Source organism: Salvelinus alpinus, chromosome 3, assembly GCF_045679555.1.
Source record: "Salvelinus alpinus chromosome 3, SLU_Salpinus.1, whole genome shotgun sequence".
In the NCBI taxonomy this organism is placed as follows: domain Eukaryota; kingdom Metazoa; phylum Chordata; class Actinopteri; order Salmoniformes; family Salmonidae; genus Salvelinus; species Salvelinus alpinus.
The window spans coordinates 74,637,009-74,655,105 of NC_092088.1; the positions used below are offsets into that span (position 1 = coordinate 74,637,009).

Below are 18,097 nucleotides of genomic sequence, written 5' to 3' on the forward strand. Positions count from 1 at the left end.
TAAAAACACATTTTGGAAGCTATAGAAATGCAATTGTTTTGCCACGTTTATTCTATTAGACACCTTAATGCATACTTTTAAATTATATTATGTGAGCTAAACATTCAAATTAAACCATTTCAGTAGTTTTTTGAGAGTTCTAATGTTACTGTCCCCACTAAAGACATGTCATTTTGTCATTGAAACATTTAATTGAAATACTGTGGAATTCCATTCATTCCTATGGAGGACTGCTTCTTCGGGGAGTATCAATATGGTGGCTTCAGAAAAAACACACAAACCTGAGAATGTTGTACAGACAACTAATTCCCTGATTATTGGCATCCGGTCATCACTTGTGGTTCAAGTCAAGACCAGGGAACCAAACTGTGGCACAAAATGAGAAGTCTGAGCTGGTATCATTGTGTGTAAATGTCAATATTGGCCCGTAGGCTACATGTTCCCCAGCCCCGACTGACACAATTTACTGGACTGCACTGTAAACATAGAACCATGTAATGACCTCTACCTGCTCAGTCATTAACTCAGAGTAATATACACCACACAAATGAACACACATTATACAAAACTAACAATCACATAACAAAGATACAGTATAATCAGTGCATCTAACCGTTAACCTAACAACAACAAAAAAAGACCTTGGATCAGTGTCTGGTGGCCACTTCTTCCTCTACTCCCTAGCCCCACTGTGCTTTCAGACCCATGGGTCATTTTCATTAAGCACCAAATGTAAGATAACTGAATTAAATAGAGAGAGACTACCTGGACTTGTCCAATAAGAAACCCTTATTTTCATCTTCCATTGCAAAAAAAAAAGTATTATGTTGCATGCCCTTATGAACACAACCCAGACCCCTCTCAGGGTTGGTATAGTGACAGAGTTGGCTTCATGGTGATGAAGCTGAAGTTATATGACTGCGGCAGACCCTTGTGGGCTGTGCTGTTGAAGTGGCTCCAGGAGAACGGAAGCAGGCCCCCCTGAGTGGTGGGACCGTTCACCGCCTCGCCTGCTAACTGACGGGCCAGGTGGAAGTCTGTCACCTAGGAGAGGGAAGGAGAGAAAATCATTAAAAATGTCCCTTTGTTTTACTTGAATGTTATTTTAGTATTGTGATGTACTGTAGGAGTATAAATTGTGCCATCATGTTCCTTTTGATATTATTTTATGAGTGAGAATGCGTGGACATGGTGGTAATTGAACCCTGACCTTGGTGTCATAGCAGCCTCCTGGACGTGGTTTTTTCAGCCTCAGGTCGTTGCGACAGCAGATTGTTTTACAGGGATGGCCCTTGGAGTAAGGGTCTTTCCTGTAGTCTGGAGACACAGTTCAAAAGCACTGAGTTCAGAGGTTGGAACAGCAGGCGTGACAATCTAGTAGACCCACACAGCAAGATGATCTATCCTCCTTGTGGGGTTGAATAATTTAATCTCCACCTGAATTATCATTCTATTAATAGGGATAGCTTTAGCAGACCACAATGAAAGGCCCGATTCTTTCCAGTCCGATTACGGTTGTAGCAAAAAAGATTAGACACTACAGGGCCAGCGGTCCTGCAGGCCTGGCATTGCCTGCATCTGCCTAATTATAAAATAACTACAGTTACCAACCCATTCCTGACAAAATCATACTCAAATCAAATTTTATTGGTCACATACACATGGTTAGCAGATGTTAATGCGTGTGTAGCGAAATGCCTGTGCTTCTAGTTCGACAGTGCAGTAATATCTAACAAGTAATCTAACAAATTCACAACGACTACCTTACACACACACACACACACACACACACACACACACACACACACACACACACACACACACACACACACACACACACACACACACACACACACACACACACACACACACACACACACACACACACAATGTAAGGGGATGGAATAAGAATATGTACATATAAATATATGGATGCGCGATGGCCGTACGACATAGGCAAGATGCAATAGATGGTATAAAATACACTATTTACATATGAGTAATGTAGGATATGTAAACATTATTAAAGTGACTATAAATCCATTTATTAACGTGGCCAGTGATTTGAGTCTGTATGTTGGCAGCAGCCTCTCTGTGTCAGGGATGGCTGTTTAACAGCCTGATGGCCTTGAGATAGAAGCTGTTTTTCAGTCTCTCGGTCCAAGCTTTGATGCACCTGTACAGACCTCGACTTCTGGATGATAGCGGGGTGAACAGCAGTGGCTCGGGTGGTTGTTGTCCTTGATTATCTTTTTGGCCTTCCTGTGACATCGGGTGCTGTAGGTGTCCTGGAGGGCAGGTAGTTTGCCCCCAGTGATGAGTTGTGCAGACCGCACTACCCTCTGGAGAGCCTTGCCGTACCAGGCGGTGATACAGCCCGACAGAAGGCTCTCGATTGTGCATCTGTAGAAGATTGTGAGGGTTTTAGGTGACAAGCCAAATTTCTTCAGCCTCCTGAGGTTGAAGAGGCGCTGTTGCACCTTCTTCACCAGGCTGTCTGTGTGGGTGGACCATTTTTTGTGCCGTGGCGGAGATCTTTGTGGGCTATACTCGGCCTTGTTTCAGGATGGTAAATTGGTGGTTGAAGATATCCCTCTAGTGGTATGGGGGCTGTGCTTTGGCAAAGTGGGTGGGGTTATATCCTGCCTGTTTGGCCCTGTCTGGGGGTATCATCGGATGGGGCCACAGTGTCTCCTGACCCCTCCTGTCTCAGCCTCCAGTATTTATGCTGCAGTAGTTTATGTGTCGGGGTGGTAGGGTCAGTTTGTTATATCTGGAGTTTTTCTCCTGTGAAAATTTAAGTATGCTCTCTCTTTCTCTCTTTCTTTCTTTCTCTCTCTTGTAGGACCTGAGCCCTAGGACCATGCCTCAGGACTACCTGGCATGATGACTCCTTGCTGTCCCCAGCCCACCTGGCCGTGCTGCTGCTCCAGTTTCAACTGTTCTGCCTGCGGCTATGGAACCCTGACCTGTTCACCGGACGTGCTACCTGTCCCAGACCTGCTGTTTTCAACTCTCTAGAGACAGCAGGAGCGGTAGAGACACTCTTAATGATCGGCTATGAAAAGCCAACTGACATTTACTCCTGAGGTGCTGACTTGTTGCACTCTCGACAACTAGTGTGATTATTATTATTTGACCATGCTGGTCATTTATGAACATTTGAACATCTTGGCCATGTTCTGTTATAATCTCCACCCGGCACAGCCAGAAGAGGACTGGCCACCCCTCATAGCCTGGTTCCTCTCTAGGTTTCTTCCTAGGTTTTGGCCTTTCTAGGGAGTTTTTCCTAGCCACCGTGCTTCTACACCTGCATTGCTTGCTGTTTGGGGTTTTAGGCTGGGTTTCTGTACAGCACTTTGAGATATCAGCTGATGTAAGAAGGGCTATATACAGTGGGGAGAACAAGTATTTGATTCACTGCCGATTTTGCAGGTTTTCCTACTTACAAAGCATGTAGAGGTCTGTTATTTTTATCATAGGTACACTTCAACTGTGAGAGACGGAATCTAAAACAAAAATCCAGAAAATCACATTGTATGATTTTTAAGTAATTCATTTGCATTTTATTGCATGACATAAGTATTTGATCACCTACCAACCAGTAAGAATTCCGGCTCTCACAGATCTGTTAGTTTTTCTTTAAGAAGCCCTCCTGTTCTCCACTCATTACCTGTATTAACTGCACCTGTTTGAACTCGTTACCTGTATAAAAGACACCTGTCCACACACTCAATCAAACAGTCTCCAACCTCTCCACAATGGCCAAGACCAGCGAGCGGTGTAAGGACACCAGGGATAAAATTGTAGACCTGCACAAGGCTGGGATGGGATACAGGACAATAGGCAAGCAACTTGGTGAGAAGGCAACAACTGTTGGCGCAATTATTAGAAAATGGAAGAAGTTCAAGATGACGGTCAATCACCCTCGGTCTGGGGCTCCATGCAAGATCTCACCTCGTGGGGCATCAATGATCATGAGGAAGGTGAGGGATCAGCCCAGAACTACACGGCAGGATCTGGTCAATGACCTGAAGAGAGCTGGGACCACAGTCTCAAAGAGAACCATTAGTAACACACTACGCCGTCATGGATTAAAATCCTGCAGCACACGCAAGGTCCCCCTGCTCAAGCCAGCGCATGTCCAGGCCCGTCTGAAGTTTGCCAATGACCATCTGGATGATCCAGAGGAGGAATGGGAGAAGGTTATGTGGTCTGATGAGACAAAAATATAGCTTTTTGGTCTAAACTCCACTCGCTGTGTTTGGAGGAAGAAGAAGGATGAGTACAACCCCAAGAACACCATCCCAACCGTGAAGCATGGAGGTGGAAACATCATTCTTTGGGGATGCTTTTCTGCAAAGGGGACAGGACGACTGCACCGTATTGAGGGGAGGATGGATGGGGCCATGTATCGCGAGATCTTGGGCAAAACCTCCTTCGCTCAGTAAGAGCATTGAAGATGGGTCGTGGCTGGGTCTTCCAGCATGACAACGACCCGAAACACACAGCCAGGGCAACTAAGGAGTGGCTCCGTAAGAAGCATCTCAAGGTCCTGGAGTGGCCTAGCCAGTCTCCAGACCTGAACCAAATAGAAAATCTTTGGAGGGAGCTGAAAGTCCGTATTGCCCAGCGACAGCCCCGAAACCTGAAGGATCTGGAGAAGGTCTGTATGGAGGAGTGGGCCAAAATCCCTGCTGCAGTGTGTGCAAATCTGGTCAAGAACTACAGGAAACGTATGATCTCTGTAATTGCAAACAAAGGTTTCTGTACCAAATATTAAGTTCACACACTGTGTCGCTCAAATATTCACATATCTAAGCTGCTTCTCCTCCTTTAGAGGACAGGGGAGGTGGGCTGTGCTCTGCTGGGGCCCACCTGCACCTATGCAATGTTTCAGATGGTTGAGTAAGTGTTGATTTGATATGATTTGTGTTGTGTTGTCGTGACACCCTATCCCTTTCTATCCCTTTCTATCCCTTTTACTTACCTCTATATACAGTGGGGAGAACAAGTATTGGATACACTGCCGATTCTGCAGGTTTTCCTACTTACAAAGCATGTAGAGGTCTGTCATTTTTATCATAGGTACACTTCAACTGTGAGAGACGGAATCTAAAACAAAAATCCATAAAATCACATTGTATGATTTTTAAGTAATTAATCCTTACAAACCTCTGCTTTTCTGATGTATCAAATACTTATGTCATGCAATAAAATGCAAATTAATTACTTAAAAATCATACAATGTGATTTTCTGGATACTTGTTCTCCCCACTGTAAATACATTTGATTTGATTTCAGTTTGTCCGTCATGTGTACGCCGAGGAACTTAAAAGACTTTCCACCTCCTCCACTGCTGTCCCGTCGATGTGGATAGGGGGGTGCTCCCTCTGCTGTTTCCTGAAGTCCACGATCATCACCTCCTCCCTGTAGGTTGTCTCGTCATTGTTGGTAATCAAGCCTACCACTGTAGTGTCTTCTGCAAACTTGATGATTGAGTTGGAGGCGTGCATGGCCACGCAGTCATGGGTGAACAGGGGGTACAGGAGAGGGCTGAGAACGCACCCTTGTGGGACCCCAGTGTTGAGGATCAGCGGGGTGGAGATGTTGTTTCCTACCTTCACCACCTGGGGGCGATCCGTCAGAAAGTCTAGGACCCAGTTGCACAGGGCAGGGTTGAGACACAGGTTCTCAAGCTTAATGATTAGTTTGGAGGGTACTATGGTGTTGAATGCTGAGCTTTAGTCAATGAACATCATTCTTACATATGTATTCCTCTTGTCCAGATGAGATAGGGCATTGTGATGGCGATTGCATCGCCTGTGGACCTATTGGGGCGGTAAGCAAATTGGAGTGGGTCTAGGGTATCAAGTAGGGTGGAGGTGATATGATCCTTGACTAGTCTCTCAAAGAACTTCATGATGACAGAAGTGAGTGCTACAGGGCGATAGTCATTTGGTTCAGTTACCTTAGCTTTCTTGGGAACAGGAACAATGGTGGCCATCTTGAAGCATGTGGGGACAGCAGACTGGGATAGGGATTGATTGAATATGTCCGTAAACACACCAGCCAGCTGGTCTGCGCATGCTCTGAGGATGCGGCTAGGGATGTCGTCTGGGCCGGCAGCCTAGCGAGGGTTAACACATTTAAATGTTTTACTCACATCGGCCACGTTAAAGGGGAGCCCACAGTCTTTGGTAGCGGGCCGTGTCAGTGGCACTGTATTGTCCTCAAAGCACGCAAAGAAGTTGTTTAATTTGTTCGGGAGCGAGGCGTCGATGTCCTTGACGGGGCTGGTTTTCTTTTTGTAATCCATGATTATCTGTAGACCCTGTAACATACATCTCGTGTTTGAGCTGTGGAATTGCGACTCTACTTTGTCTCAAAACTGACGCTTTGCTTGTTTGATTGCCTAGCGGAGGGAATAGCTACACTGTTTGTATTTGGTCATGTTTCCAGTCGCCTCGGCATGATTAAATTCGGTGGTTCGCGCTTTCAGTTTTGCGTGAATGCTGCCATCAATCCACGGTTTCTGGTTAGGGAAGGTTTTAATAGTCACAGTGGGTACAACGTCTCCTATGCACTTCCTAATAAACTCACTCACCGAGTCAGCGTATACGTCAATGTTATTGTCTGAGGCTACCCGGAACATATCTCAGTCCACGTGATCGAAGCAATCTTGAACCGTGGAATCCGATTGGTCAGACCGGCGTTGGATAGACCTAAGCATGGGCGCGACCTGTTTTAGTTTCTGCCTATAGAAGGGGAGCAAGAAGATGGAGTCATGGTCAGATTTGCCAAAGAGAGGGCAGGGGAGGGCCTTGTATGCATCGCGGAAGTTAGAGTAGTAGCAGTCCAATGTTTTGCTCGAGTGGGTGCAACAATCAATGTGCCGATAGAATTTAGGTAACCTTGTTCTCAAATTAGCTTTGTTAAAATCCCCAGCTACAATAAATGCAGCCTCAGGATATATGGTTTCCAGTTTACATAAAGTTCAGTGAAGTTCTTTCAGGGCCGTCGAGGTATCTGCTTGGGGGGGATATACACGGCTGTAACTATAATCTAAGAGAGTTCTATTGGAAGATAATGCGGTCGGCATTTGATTGTAAGGAATTCTAGGTCAGGTGAACAAAAGGACTTGAGTTCTTGTATGTTGTATGTTGTTATGATTACACCATGAATCGTTAATCATGAGGCATACACCCCCGCCCTTCTTATTACCAGAGCGATGTTTGTTTCTGTTGGCGCAACACATGAAGAAACCCGGGGGCTGTACCGACTCCGACAACATATCCCGAGTGAGCCATGTTTCCGTGAATCAGAGAATGTTACAATCTCTGATGTCTCTCTGGAAGGCAACTCGTGCCCTAATTTTGTCCACCTTGTTGTCTAGAGACTGAAGTTTGGCGAGTAGTATGCTCAGAAGCGGTGGATGGTGTGTTCGCCTTCTAAGTCTGACCAGGAGGCCGCTCCGTCTGCCTCTCCTGCGGCGACGACGTTGTTTTGGGTCAGCCTCTGGGATTAGAACCAGAGTGGAGGTCCGAACAAAGGATCCGCTTCGAGAAAGTCGTATTCCTGATAGTAATGTTGGTAAGTTAACGTCGCTCATATATCCAATAGTTCTTCCCGGCTGTATGTAATAACACTTAAGATTTTCTGGGATAACAATGTAAGAAATAATACATTTAAAAAACGAATTACTACATAGTTTCCTAAGGACGTGAAGCGAGGTGACCATCTGTCGGCGCCATCTTGAGAGGGGCTGCAGCACTCACTGTTGTATCTCATGATGTGTTTGAGGGAGGCGAGGTCTGTAACCCTGGCCTGATCCCTGCGGAAGATCTTGGCTCTGGGACAGAGGTCATAGGAGAAGTCCTCTCCATGCTTCCTCCACATGACCCCGTAGCCACTCAGGTTGTAGATGTCTGCATGGAAGGGCACGTTGTAGGACGGCCAGTAGCCTGCCGGAGGGACCAGGAGAAAGACAAGAATAATGTAGGAATGGTGAAGTAGGGATATATCAGATGCTGAGAAACTGAAACAACCAACATGATTCATTGATTGATATATTTTATTTAAAGGCCCAATGCTGCTGTTTTATCTCAATATCAAATCATTTCTGGGTAACAATTAAGTACCTTACTGTAATTGTTTTCAATGAAAATGGTAAAAAAAAAAAAAAAAGTTTCTTTGCTAGATCAATTTCTAAAGCAAGAATTTCGCTACGACTGTCTGGGAGTGGTCGGATTAGGGAGGGGAAAACTGAAAACTAGCTGTTATTGGCAGAGAAGTTAAACTGCCTGGTGATGTCTCTTACATTAAAAAGGGAATTCTCATAATTTTCACAATTACACAGTATTATTCCAACCTCAGTATGGAAATACATATAAAACACAGGAAAACCTCTATTTTGACTGCGCTGGGCCTTTAAGTGTCACACATATTCGTGCCCAGCTGACATGAGTTTATAATACACTATTATTTCTTGAAGTAATATGTACATAAAACTATTTTATTTTACAATATACACATATAGATAATAATCATGGCTATTACAGCTGCCATTTAATTACATTAAACAAAAAATGCATTTATCCTTCTCCCCCCAGGCTTTGAAAATACATTTTTGCAACATATCAGCTTGCCAATCAATGAATTACATTTGGGGGAATCATATGAAGTTTAATCCCATAAGACTTTATTAATCCTAGAGTGTCAATTAAGATGGCATATAACCCATGTATATCCACCAGTTTAGTGTTATTTCAACAGACTGAAATGAGACGGTCCCTTACCCTGTCGCAGGGCCTGTGTCTGGTCAGAGTGTAGCACCAGTCCTGGTATCTGCTCTACCACAGTCAGAGCCCCATCCCTTATACTCCTCCCCAACGACACCCTGCTCAGATCCAGCACCATGTACTGGCTGTTATAGGTTCCTGAGGAGGGGAGGGGAAATGTAGTTGTGTTATTAGTTGTGGTGACTTGGTTTGGTGTTGATTATCTACTGGTTATTACAGGTCCTTGAAATGAGGAGAAACGAGTCACCTCCTGATATGCAGTATGTCATGGCTTAGGACTGTGGTGAACACATGCACTACACTGGAGCATGCAGATACTCAGAAGAAAAGAAATAAGGGTATTTGAACTAGGAACTGGTGAGCAGAGTTTGCATGTATACGATAATAATGGGAACGTATCAGGTGTCACTTTTTGGTTACAGTAGGTTCCAGAGACACAGAGGCTATGGCCAGTCAGTCCTCTCATTGAGAACAAGCTGTACTGTTCCTCCTAAGCAACAAGTTATGTCATCTCCTGCTGCAGTGGCTCTATTAACAAAGACAGACTACAGTACATCCTTAGAGAACAGGACGGTTCCATCATCTGTGGTCAGGAACCGTCTGTGGTCAGGGCCTAAGGCAATACATCACATAGCCGGTGTGCGCCCGAAGACGTGGACGTCGATTAAGGCTGCCCCCCACACCTCTCTGATTCAGAGGGGTTGGGTTAAATGCGGAAGACACATTTCAGTTGAAGGCATTCAGTTGTACAACTTACTAGGTATCCCCCTTTCCTTTTCCTTTAACATGCTATGCCATTTATCATACTATGCAACAATCAATTCAACACAAACTACAATCCTTAACAAGTACAGTAGCACACAAATCACAAAGGCTATCCTCACACCACACCTAAACACAAGCTCATAGGTTAGTCATGCAAGTACAGGTTATTACACAAATCACACACCACAAACGTCCTCCACACGCCAGGCATTACCGGAGTTGTACTTAGAGAAGATGTGAGCCCACTGCTCCCCAGTGCGTGCCAGGGCATGTGCCAGCCGCACCCTCTGCCAGGCCAGCAGGCTGTGGGGGGTGATCAGGGTGAACAGAGAGGTGTTGAAGACACTGTTGGTGGTCTGAGTCATCAGCAGCCCACTGCCCAGCAGGTAGAAGTCATCCAAAGATGTCAGGAAGCCTTGGAGAAGAGAGGGGAGAGGAGATAAGTGCATGGCTGGTTAGGAAAGGAGAGGGGACATGAAGTGGTGAGGACATGGGGAGGCTTGGAGTGGGATGTGGGAGTAGTATAGACTAGCATCCCTTGCGCTATAGTGTTGGGCTAAGGGAAGAGTTGGGCTAAGGGGAAGGACTAGAAGTTGGGCTAAGGGCAAAGACATATGTGAGGTGTAACATTCCTAGCACCACAGGGTAATTAAAAATGTAATTATAATGTAGTAGAATTCAGTCCCGAGAGACTGTGGTAAGCTTGTGCACAGAAGGGCTAGATGGATTCAAATCCTAGCACCCGGATTGTATTTTAGTATTTTTTAATGTAGTGTGTTTCTGCACTGAGAGTGAGAGAACATTCCCTGCTTAACTCTAAAAATAGCACTTTTAAGCCACTTCAGTTTTAATGGTGATGGGGCCTGTAAGATAATGTATGACAGGGAAAATGGTAAATCTTCAATAACTTCACTTAACCCCCTTGACTTGAAAATGAGGAACCAGGCTACGAGTTTACATTAATCATCCTTCCGTGGCAACTGCATATTACTAAACCTCCCAATTTTCAGGACTGGTGGAGTCTGTATTGTAAAAGACTCAGGCTGCTTTTTTCAGCCAAATTAGGTAGATGGGTGCTACACATTGATAGTGAATGAGAAGAGTTCTCCCCAATAGCATAATATCAGGCAGTAGCATACTACCCTGCATCCCACTGCTGGCATGACTCTGAAGCTAAGCAGGGTCAGTCCCTGGACATTTCATAAGTGTCAAAGGCTTTTATTGACAGTTACATGAAGTTGACGCAAAGAGTCAATATTTGCAGTGTTGACCCTTCTTTTTCAAGACCTCTGCAATCCGCCCGGCATGCTGTCAATTAACTTCTGGGCCACATCCTGACTGATGGCAGCCCATTCTTGCATAATCAATGCTTGGAGTTTGTCAGAATTTGTGGGTATTTGTTTGTCCACCCGCCTCTTGAGGATTGACCACAAGTTCTCAATGGGATTAAGGTCTGGGGAGTTTCCTGGCCATGGTCCCAAAATATCAATGTTTTGTTCCCCTTTTGCCTTATGGCAAGGTGCTCCATCATGCTGGAAAAGGCATTGTTCGTCACCAAACTGTTCCTGGATGGTTGGGAGAAGTTGCTCTCTGAGGATGTGTTGGTACCATTCTTTATTCATGGCTGTGTTCTTAGGCAAAATTGTAAGTGAGCCCACTCCCTTGGCTGAGAAGCAACCCCACACATGAATGGTCTCAGGATGCTTTACTGTTGGCATGACACAGGACTGATGGTAGCGCTCACCTTGTCTTCTCCGGACAAGCTTTTTTCCAGATGCCCCAAACAATCGGAAAGGGGATTCATCAGAGAAGATGACTTTACCCCAGTCCTCAGCAGTCCAATCCCTGTCCCTGATGTTTTCCTGGAGAGAAGTGGCTTCTTTGCTGCCCTTCTTGACACCAGGCCATCCTCTAAAAGTCTTCGCCTCACTGTGCATGCAGATGCACTCACACCTGCCTGCTGCCATTCCTGAGCAAGCTCTGTACTGGTGGTGCCCCGATCCCGCAGCTGAATCAACTTTAGGAGATGGTCCTGGCGCTTGCTGGACTTTCTTGGGCGCCCTGAAACCTTCTTCACAACAATTGAACCGCTCTCCTTGAAGTTCTTGATGATACGATAAATGGTTGATTTAGGTGCAATCTTACTGGCAGCAATATCCTTGCCTGTGAGGCCCTTTTTTTGTGCAAAGCAATGATGACGGCACGTGTTTCCTTGCAGGCAACCATGGTTGACAGAGGAAGAACAATGATTCCAAGCACCACCCTCCTTTTGAAGCTTCCAGTCTGTTATTCGATCTCAATCAGCATGACAGAGTAATCTCCAGCCTTGTCCTCGTCAACACTCACACCTGTGTTAACGAGAGAATCACTGACATGATGTCAGCTGGTCCTTTTGTGGCAGGGCTGAAATGCAGTGGAAATATTTTTGGGGGATTCAGTTCATTTGCATGGCAAAGAGGGACTTTGCAACTAATTGCAATTCATCTGATCACTCTTCATAACATTCTGGAGTATATGCAAATTGCCATCATACAAACTGAGGCAGCAGACTTTGTGAAAATTCATATTTGTGTCATTCTCAAAACTTTTGGCCACGACTGTACAGTATATATATCCCAGGGCAGTGATTGGGGACATTGCCTTGTGTAGTGTGCAGTCTTTCGGATGGGATGTTAAACGTGTGTCCTGACTCTCTGTGGTCACTAAAGATCCCATGGCACTTATCGAAAGAGTAGGGGTGTTAACCCCGGTGTCCTGGCTAAATTCCAAATCTGTCCCTCATACCATCATGGCCACCTAATCATCCCCAGCTTCCAATTGGCTCATTCACCCACCTCCTCTCCCCTGTAACTATTCCCTGTGTCGTTGCTATAAATGAGAATGTGTTCAAAGTCAACACACCTGGTAAAATAAGGGTTCAATACAATATAAAGCACTATATAAATTGCTTTATCCATCAAATTCAATCACTCAAGTTCCGGTACCAGGGTAGCTGCTGAAGGATATCTTGCCCGTGGCGGTGTGTGTGTCGGCCAGCCTGAAGTCCCAGTGTTTGTAGATACGCATGGTGGAAGCGTAGTTGAACCAGCTGGAGTGGGCTAACAGCAGGTTCTCAAAGCCTGGCAGAACCTAGAGAGAGAACAGGATAAAGACACCAAACACATGGTGTTACATCACAGGCTTAAAGTGTATCGTCCTCACTACCTCATGCATGAACTGAAGAGAAAACTGGATCTGAGAAAGGTATTAATCCACTCCTGTAGAAAAATTAAAGCTCAATAAAAAAGGTATCTACATCATTATAAACCAATATGCTTTAACAGTGGCTGAATATTTTTTGTAGATTATGGAAATCGCATTGTATAACTCCCCTCATGGGGATAATATGCAAGTCAGCTATAAATAAACTATAAACACCACCAATCATGAGCTAAACAAACAACCAGACCTAGCCAAATTCACTTGACCTTTATGAGAGCTGAGCAGTGGCCCATTCCCGGCACAGGGCCTCGGGAGGAGTTGAAGCGTGGCGTCAGTGCTGGAATCAGGTCCAGCAGGTCTCCAACTTCATTCAGAAACTGCAGCGCAAACATGGACAGAGGCTAGGACGTGGAAAGGTGGAAGAAAAGGGTCAGTTAGGATTTGCATAAAGGATTGGGAACTGTTTTTGTTTGCAATTAGGGGTTTGTGACTATACAGATCCCATTATGTTGGTGGAAAATCTGATGGTCGCACACAGAAAATTATCGTCAAAACACAATTCCCTTCAGTTCTGACATTCAGTCCCTCACACCTTTCTCTCGCTCCCACACACACACAAAACACACACACACCTCTCTCTGCCTGCTCTTGGCCCAGTATGCAGCTCCAGCCTGTAGCCCATCCAGTTGAGCGAGGATCAGTCCTGCATGCAGCCACAAGGGGTCACTGTTTCTCCTCAACTTCACCTGCTCTCTGGTCCAGTAGTCCTGTTTACTGTGGATCGACTCAGGTATTCAGTCATTATAATTATTATTATAGGCTTTTAATTTGTTACATTGACTGCTAAAATTGACTACATTTGACCGTCATGATATTTGATGTAAAAAAAATATGTGATTCCGTGAATGGTGGTCCTCAAGAGCTTTCAACAGTGATTTGGTAGTCCACAGAACGGAAAAGATTGGGAGCCGCTGGTCTGTAGCATAAATGGGAATCTTACATCATGAAATCTTTCAAGGGGTCCAGAATCTTCTCATCTTTAATCATCTGAGGATATATGTTGGCATAGTGGCTAAACATTTGCCTGATGGAGAGAGAAAGCCAGGGTCAAAATTTCCTCAACATTTCCTCAAGGATTTTCACTCTCAATAATGATGTCTATAATGAATGTATAGGCGTGAACAGGGCTAAATAAAGATAACACGAACATCAGTGTCATTTGTAACAAAGCAGTGAAAGCACTCACTCTGCGGTGAGGAACCCTTCCAGATACCCAGCCAAGAAGGAGGTGGTCTCATCACTCTCGGGGGTCTCCCCATACCCTGCCCGAATCTCCAGCACCCCCCAGCCCGTCAAGAGGAGAGTGTCATTGTAATAGCCATAGGCACCCCCTTCTTTCTCCAACACCCCCTCATTCAGAATCACACTCTTCTGGGCAGCATCCCAGTACACAGTGGCCTCTTGAATCTCTACCACAGGGGGACAGGGATGAATAACACACCTTACATAATATTAGAAGAACACTCAAGGGTGGTGGATAGAAGCTAAGGAAAAGTGTCTTGTCTGTGTATTCAGCTGAATGGATTGTATGGATTGAAGAATAGGTCTATTGACCTATTACCAGGCAATGTTTACCTTGGAGTGGATGTTCAAATAGTTACAATGTATTTTATCAATCCATTTTACTTACTTTCACACTGTATAGAAATACTGAGGGGAATACAGAATAAAAATATATAATGAAGCAAATAGGGCGGTAAATATTATTGTGTATGATTTTTTTGATCTGCGTCACCAAGAAAGAAAAAAAAGTGTCTGGCAATGTAGCCTACGCACCATCTAAAATGTTCACTCTGGGGGTTCTCTGCTACTAGTCGGGCGATTTATACCTATCTGACATGACATGTCAATCAAACCGTGCCACAATTCACAAGAGGTTGGACCGCTCCGATACACCTCTGCTTGCACATTTATGCAGTTTCTTGGATGCAATGAATGAACAACATACGTTTAACATAATTTGGCTAATTTATGAATATCGAAAGGCAAAGAGCAATATTGAAAAAATATTGAATGAAGACTTACGGTAAGTTTGCACGAGGGCTGCAGCCAAGATGCACAAAATAACAAGGAATTCTCTCTGCTCCCCACTCAAAGCCATGTCTTAATTGATCGGTTCTAATATTAATAGAATGATACGTTTAAAGTGCATATTCTAAAGGCAATAACATATGACATTTGATGGACACTCCAGCGTCAAATTTAAGTTAAACTGGGGGAATCGACTTAAATTCATGTGCGACCTAAGCAGATAATAACCTAGACATATGATTGGAGGAACGTTAAGAAGCGCTCTTCAATTGGTTCAAGGCTACATGATAAACATACATTTATCTTTTCTAGGATGTTTGGCTACACATTTCCAACTACAATCCGATACTGAAAAAATACAGTGCCTTCGGGAAATATTCATACCCCTTGAAATTTTCCAAATTTTGTTACGTTACAGCCTTATTCTAAAATGTATTAAATAAATAAAAAACTACACTCAATACCCCATAATGACAAAGCGAAACAGGTTAATATTGGTTTTTGCTAAAATATTTTAAAAATACCTTATTTACATAAGTATTCAGACCCTTTGCTATGAGACTTGAAACAGCTCAGGTACATCCTGTTTCCGTTGATCATCCTTGAGATGTTTCTACAACTTGATTGGAGTCCACCTTTGGTCAATTCAATTGATTGGAAATTATTTGGAAAGGCACATACCTGTCTATATAAGGTCCCACAGATGACAGTGCATGTCATAGCAAAAACCAAGCCATGAGGTCGAAGGAATTGTCTGTAGAGCGCCGAGAGAGGATTGTGTTGAGGCAGAGATCTGGGGTAGGGTACCAAAAATGTCTGCAATATTGAAGGTCCCCAAGAACACAGTGGCCTCCATCATTCTTAAATGGAAGAAGTTTGGAACCACCAAGGGCCTTGGTAAAGGAGGTGACCAAGAACCTGATGGTCACTCTGACAGAGCTCTAGAGTTCCTCTGTGGAGATGGGAGAACCTTCCAGAAGGACAACCATCTCTGCAGCAATTCACCAATCAGGCCTTTATGGCCAGACATAAGCCACTCCTCAGTAAAAGGCACATGACAGCCCGCTTGGAGTTTGCTAAAAGGCACCAAAAGACTCTCTGAGAAACAAGATTCTCTGGTCTGATGAAACCAAGATTGAACTCTTTGGCATGAATGCCAAGTGTCACGTCTGGAGGAAACCTGGCACCAATACTACGGTGAAGCATGGTGGTGGCAGAATTATGCTGTGGGGATGTTTTTCAGCGGCAGGGACTGGGAGACTAGTCAGGATCGAGGGAAAGATGAACGGTTCACCTTCCATCAGGACAACGCTTCGGGACAAGTCTCTGAATGTTCTTGAGTGGCCCAGCCAGGGCCTGGACTTGAACCCGATCGAATATCTCTGGAGAGACCTGAAAATAACTGTGAAGCGACGCTCCCCATCCAACCTGAAAGAGCTTGAGAGGATCTGCAGAGAATAATGGGAGAAACTGCCCAAATACAGGTGTAACAAGATTGTAGCGTCATACCCAAGAATGCTTTTTTTATTTTTATGAATTAGCAAAAAAAATAAACCTGTTTTTGCTTTGTCATTATGGGGTATTGTGTTTAGATTGATAGGGGAAAAAGCGATTTAATACATTTTAGAATAAGGCTGTAAGGTAACAAAGTGGAAAAAGTCAAGGGGTCTGAATACTTTCCGAATGCACTGTATATAAACGCAACATGCAACAATTTCAATGATTTTACTGAGTTACAGTTCATATGAGGAAATTAGTCACACAAAATAAATTCATTAGGCCCTAATCTATGGATTTCACATGACTGGGCAGGGGCGCAGCCATGGATGGGCCTGGGAGGGCATAGACCCACCCACTTGGGGCCAACCCACTGGGGAGCAAGGCCTAGCCAATCAGAATGAGTTTTTCCCCACAAAAGGGCTTTATTACAGACAGAAATACTCCTCAGTTTCATCAGCTGTCTGGGTGGCTGGTCTCAGACGATCCTGCAATGGAAGAAGCCAGATGCGGAGGTCCTGGGCTGGCGTGGTTAAACGTGGTCTGCGGTTGTGAGGCCGGTTGGACGTACTGCCAAATTCTCTAAAATGATGTTGGAGGTGGCTTATGGTAGAGATAGAGATATGGTAGAGATAAATGAACATTAAATGCTCTGCCAACAGCTCTGGTGGACTTTCCTGCAGTCAGCATGCCAATTGCATGCTCCCTCAAAACTTGAGACATCTATTGCATTGTGTTGTGTGACAAAACTGCACATTTTAGAGTGGCTATTATTGTCCCCAGCACAAGGTGCACCTGTGTAATGATCATGCTGTTTAATCAGCTTCTTGATATTCCACACCTGTCAGGTGGATAGATTATCTTGGCAAAGGAGAAATGCTCACTAACAGAGATGTAAATACATTTGTGCACAACATTTGAAATAAATTAGCTTTTTGTGTGTATGAAACATTTCTGGGATATTTTATTTCAGGCCAGGAAACATGGGACCAACACCTGCACATCTATCACTCCAGTGTTAATTTAGCTAAATTGTAATTACTTGCTACTATGGCCTATTTTTTGACTTACCACCTCACGCCCTTTGCACACACTGTATATAGACATTATTTTTTTTCTATTGTGTTATTGACTGACTGTACACTTGTTTATTCTATGTGTAACTCTGTGTTGTTGTTTGTGTCACACTGCTTTGCTTTATCTTGGCCAGGTCGCAGTTGTAAATGAGAACTTGTTCTCAACTAGCCTACCTGGTTAAATAAAGGTGAAATAAAATGAAAATAAAACATGTTGCTTTAATATTTTTGTTCAGTATAAATGTTAAGACAAGATAAATAATTTACATATATTCTATCAAATGTTTGTGTGAAATCATCCATCATTGCATTTAGTTGTTGAAACTGTTATTTATAAACAATTTAATGGACAAAAATGTTTCACCCCAGATGGGACTCGAACCCACAATCCCTGGCTTAGGAGGCCAGTGCCTTATCCATTAGGCCACTGGGGCTTGTTATAAAGAGAACGGGATCTGGCCATTATATCATTAATTATCCAGGAGAAATATGACGATAAATCTGTGACAATCAAGTAATGATACTGAAGAAACTATTTCACGGGGGAAACATTTCGATCGAAGCATTCGGTAAACAAACACAAAGTGACGCTATCACCATGGTGATGCGTTCACATTGATGGCTTATTCCACTCAAACTAAACAGCGGGGGCATTTATCAAGTGTT

At 44.1% G+C, this 18,097-nt stretch overlaps 1 protein-coding gene and 1 non-coding gene across 2 annotated transcripts; both read right to left on the reverse strand.

The window, feature by feature from the left end:
- Positions 1-33: 33 nt before the first annotated feature.
- LOC139571317 (phospholipase B-like 1) lies at positions 34-15,052 on the reverse strand. Its single transcript, XM_071394076.1, has 11 exons — positions 14,853-15,052; positions 14,014-14,236; positions 13,768-13,851; positions 13,400-13,541; positions 13,034-13,168; positions 12,551-12,695; positions 9,781-9,981; positions 8,799-8,939; positions 7,779-7,964; positions 1,211-1,317; positions 34-1,044 (listed from the first exon to the last, which is right to left on the reverse strand). The coding sequence occupies exons 1-11, from the start codon at positions 14,926-14,928 to the stop codon at positions 862-864; spliced, it is 1,623 nt and encodes a 540-aa protein (XP_071250177.1). The 5' UTR covers positions 14,929-15,052; the 3' UTR covers positions 34-861.
- Positions 15,053-17,792: 2,740 nt separating this feature from the next.
- On the reverse strand, positions 17,793-17,865 carry trnar-ccu (transfer RNA arginine (anticodon CCU)). Its single transcript has one exon. It is a non-coding gene; the product is annotated as a tRNA-Arg (tRNA).
- Between the last annotated feature and the right edge of the window lie 232 nt (positions 17,866-18,097).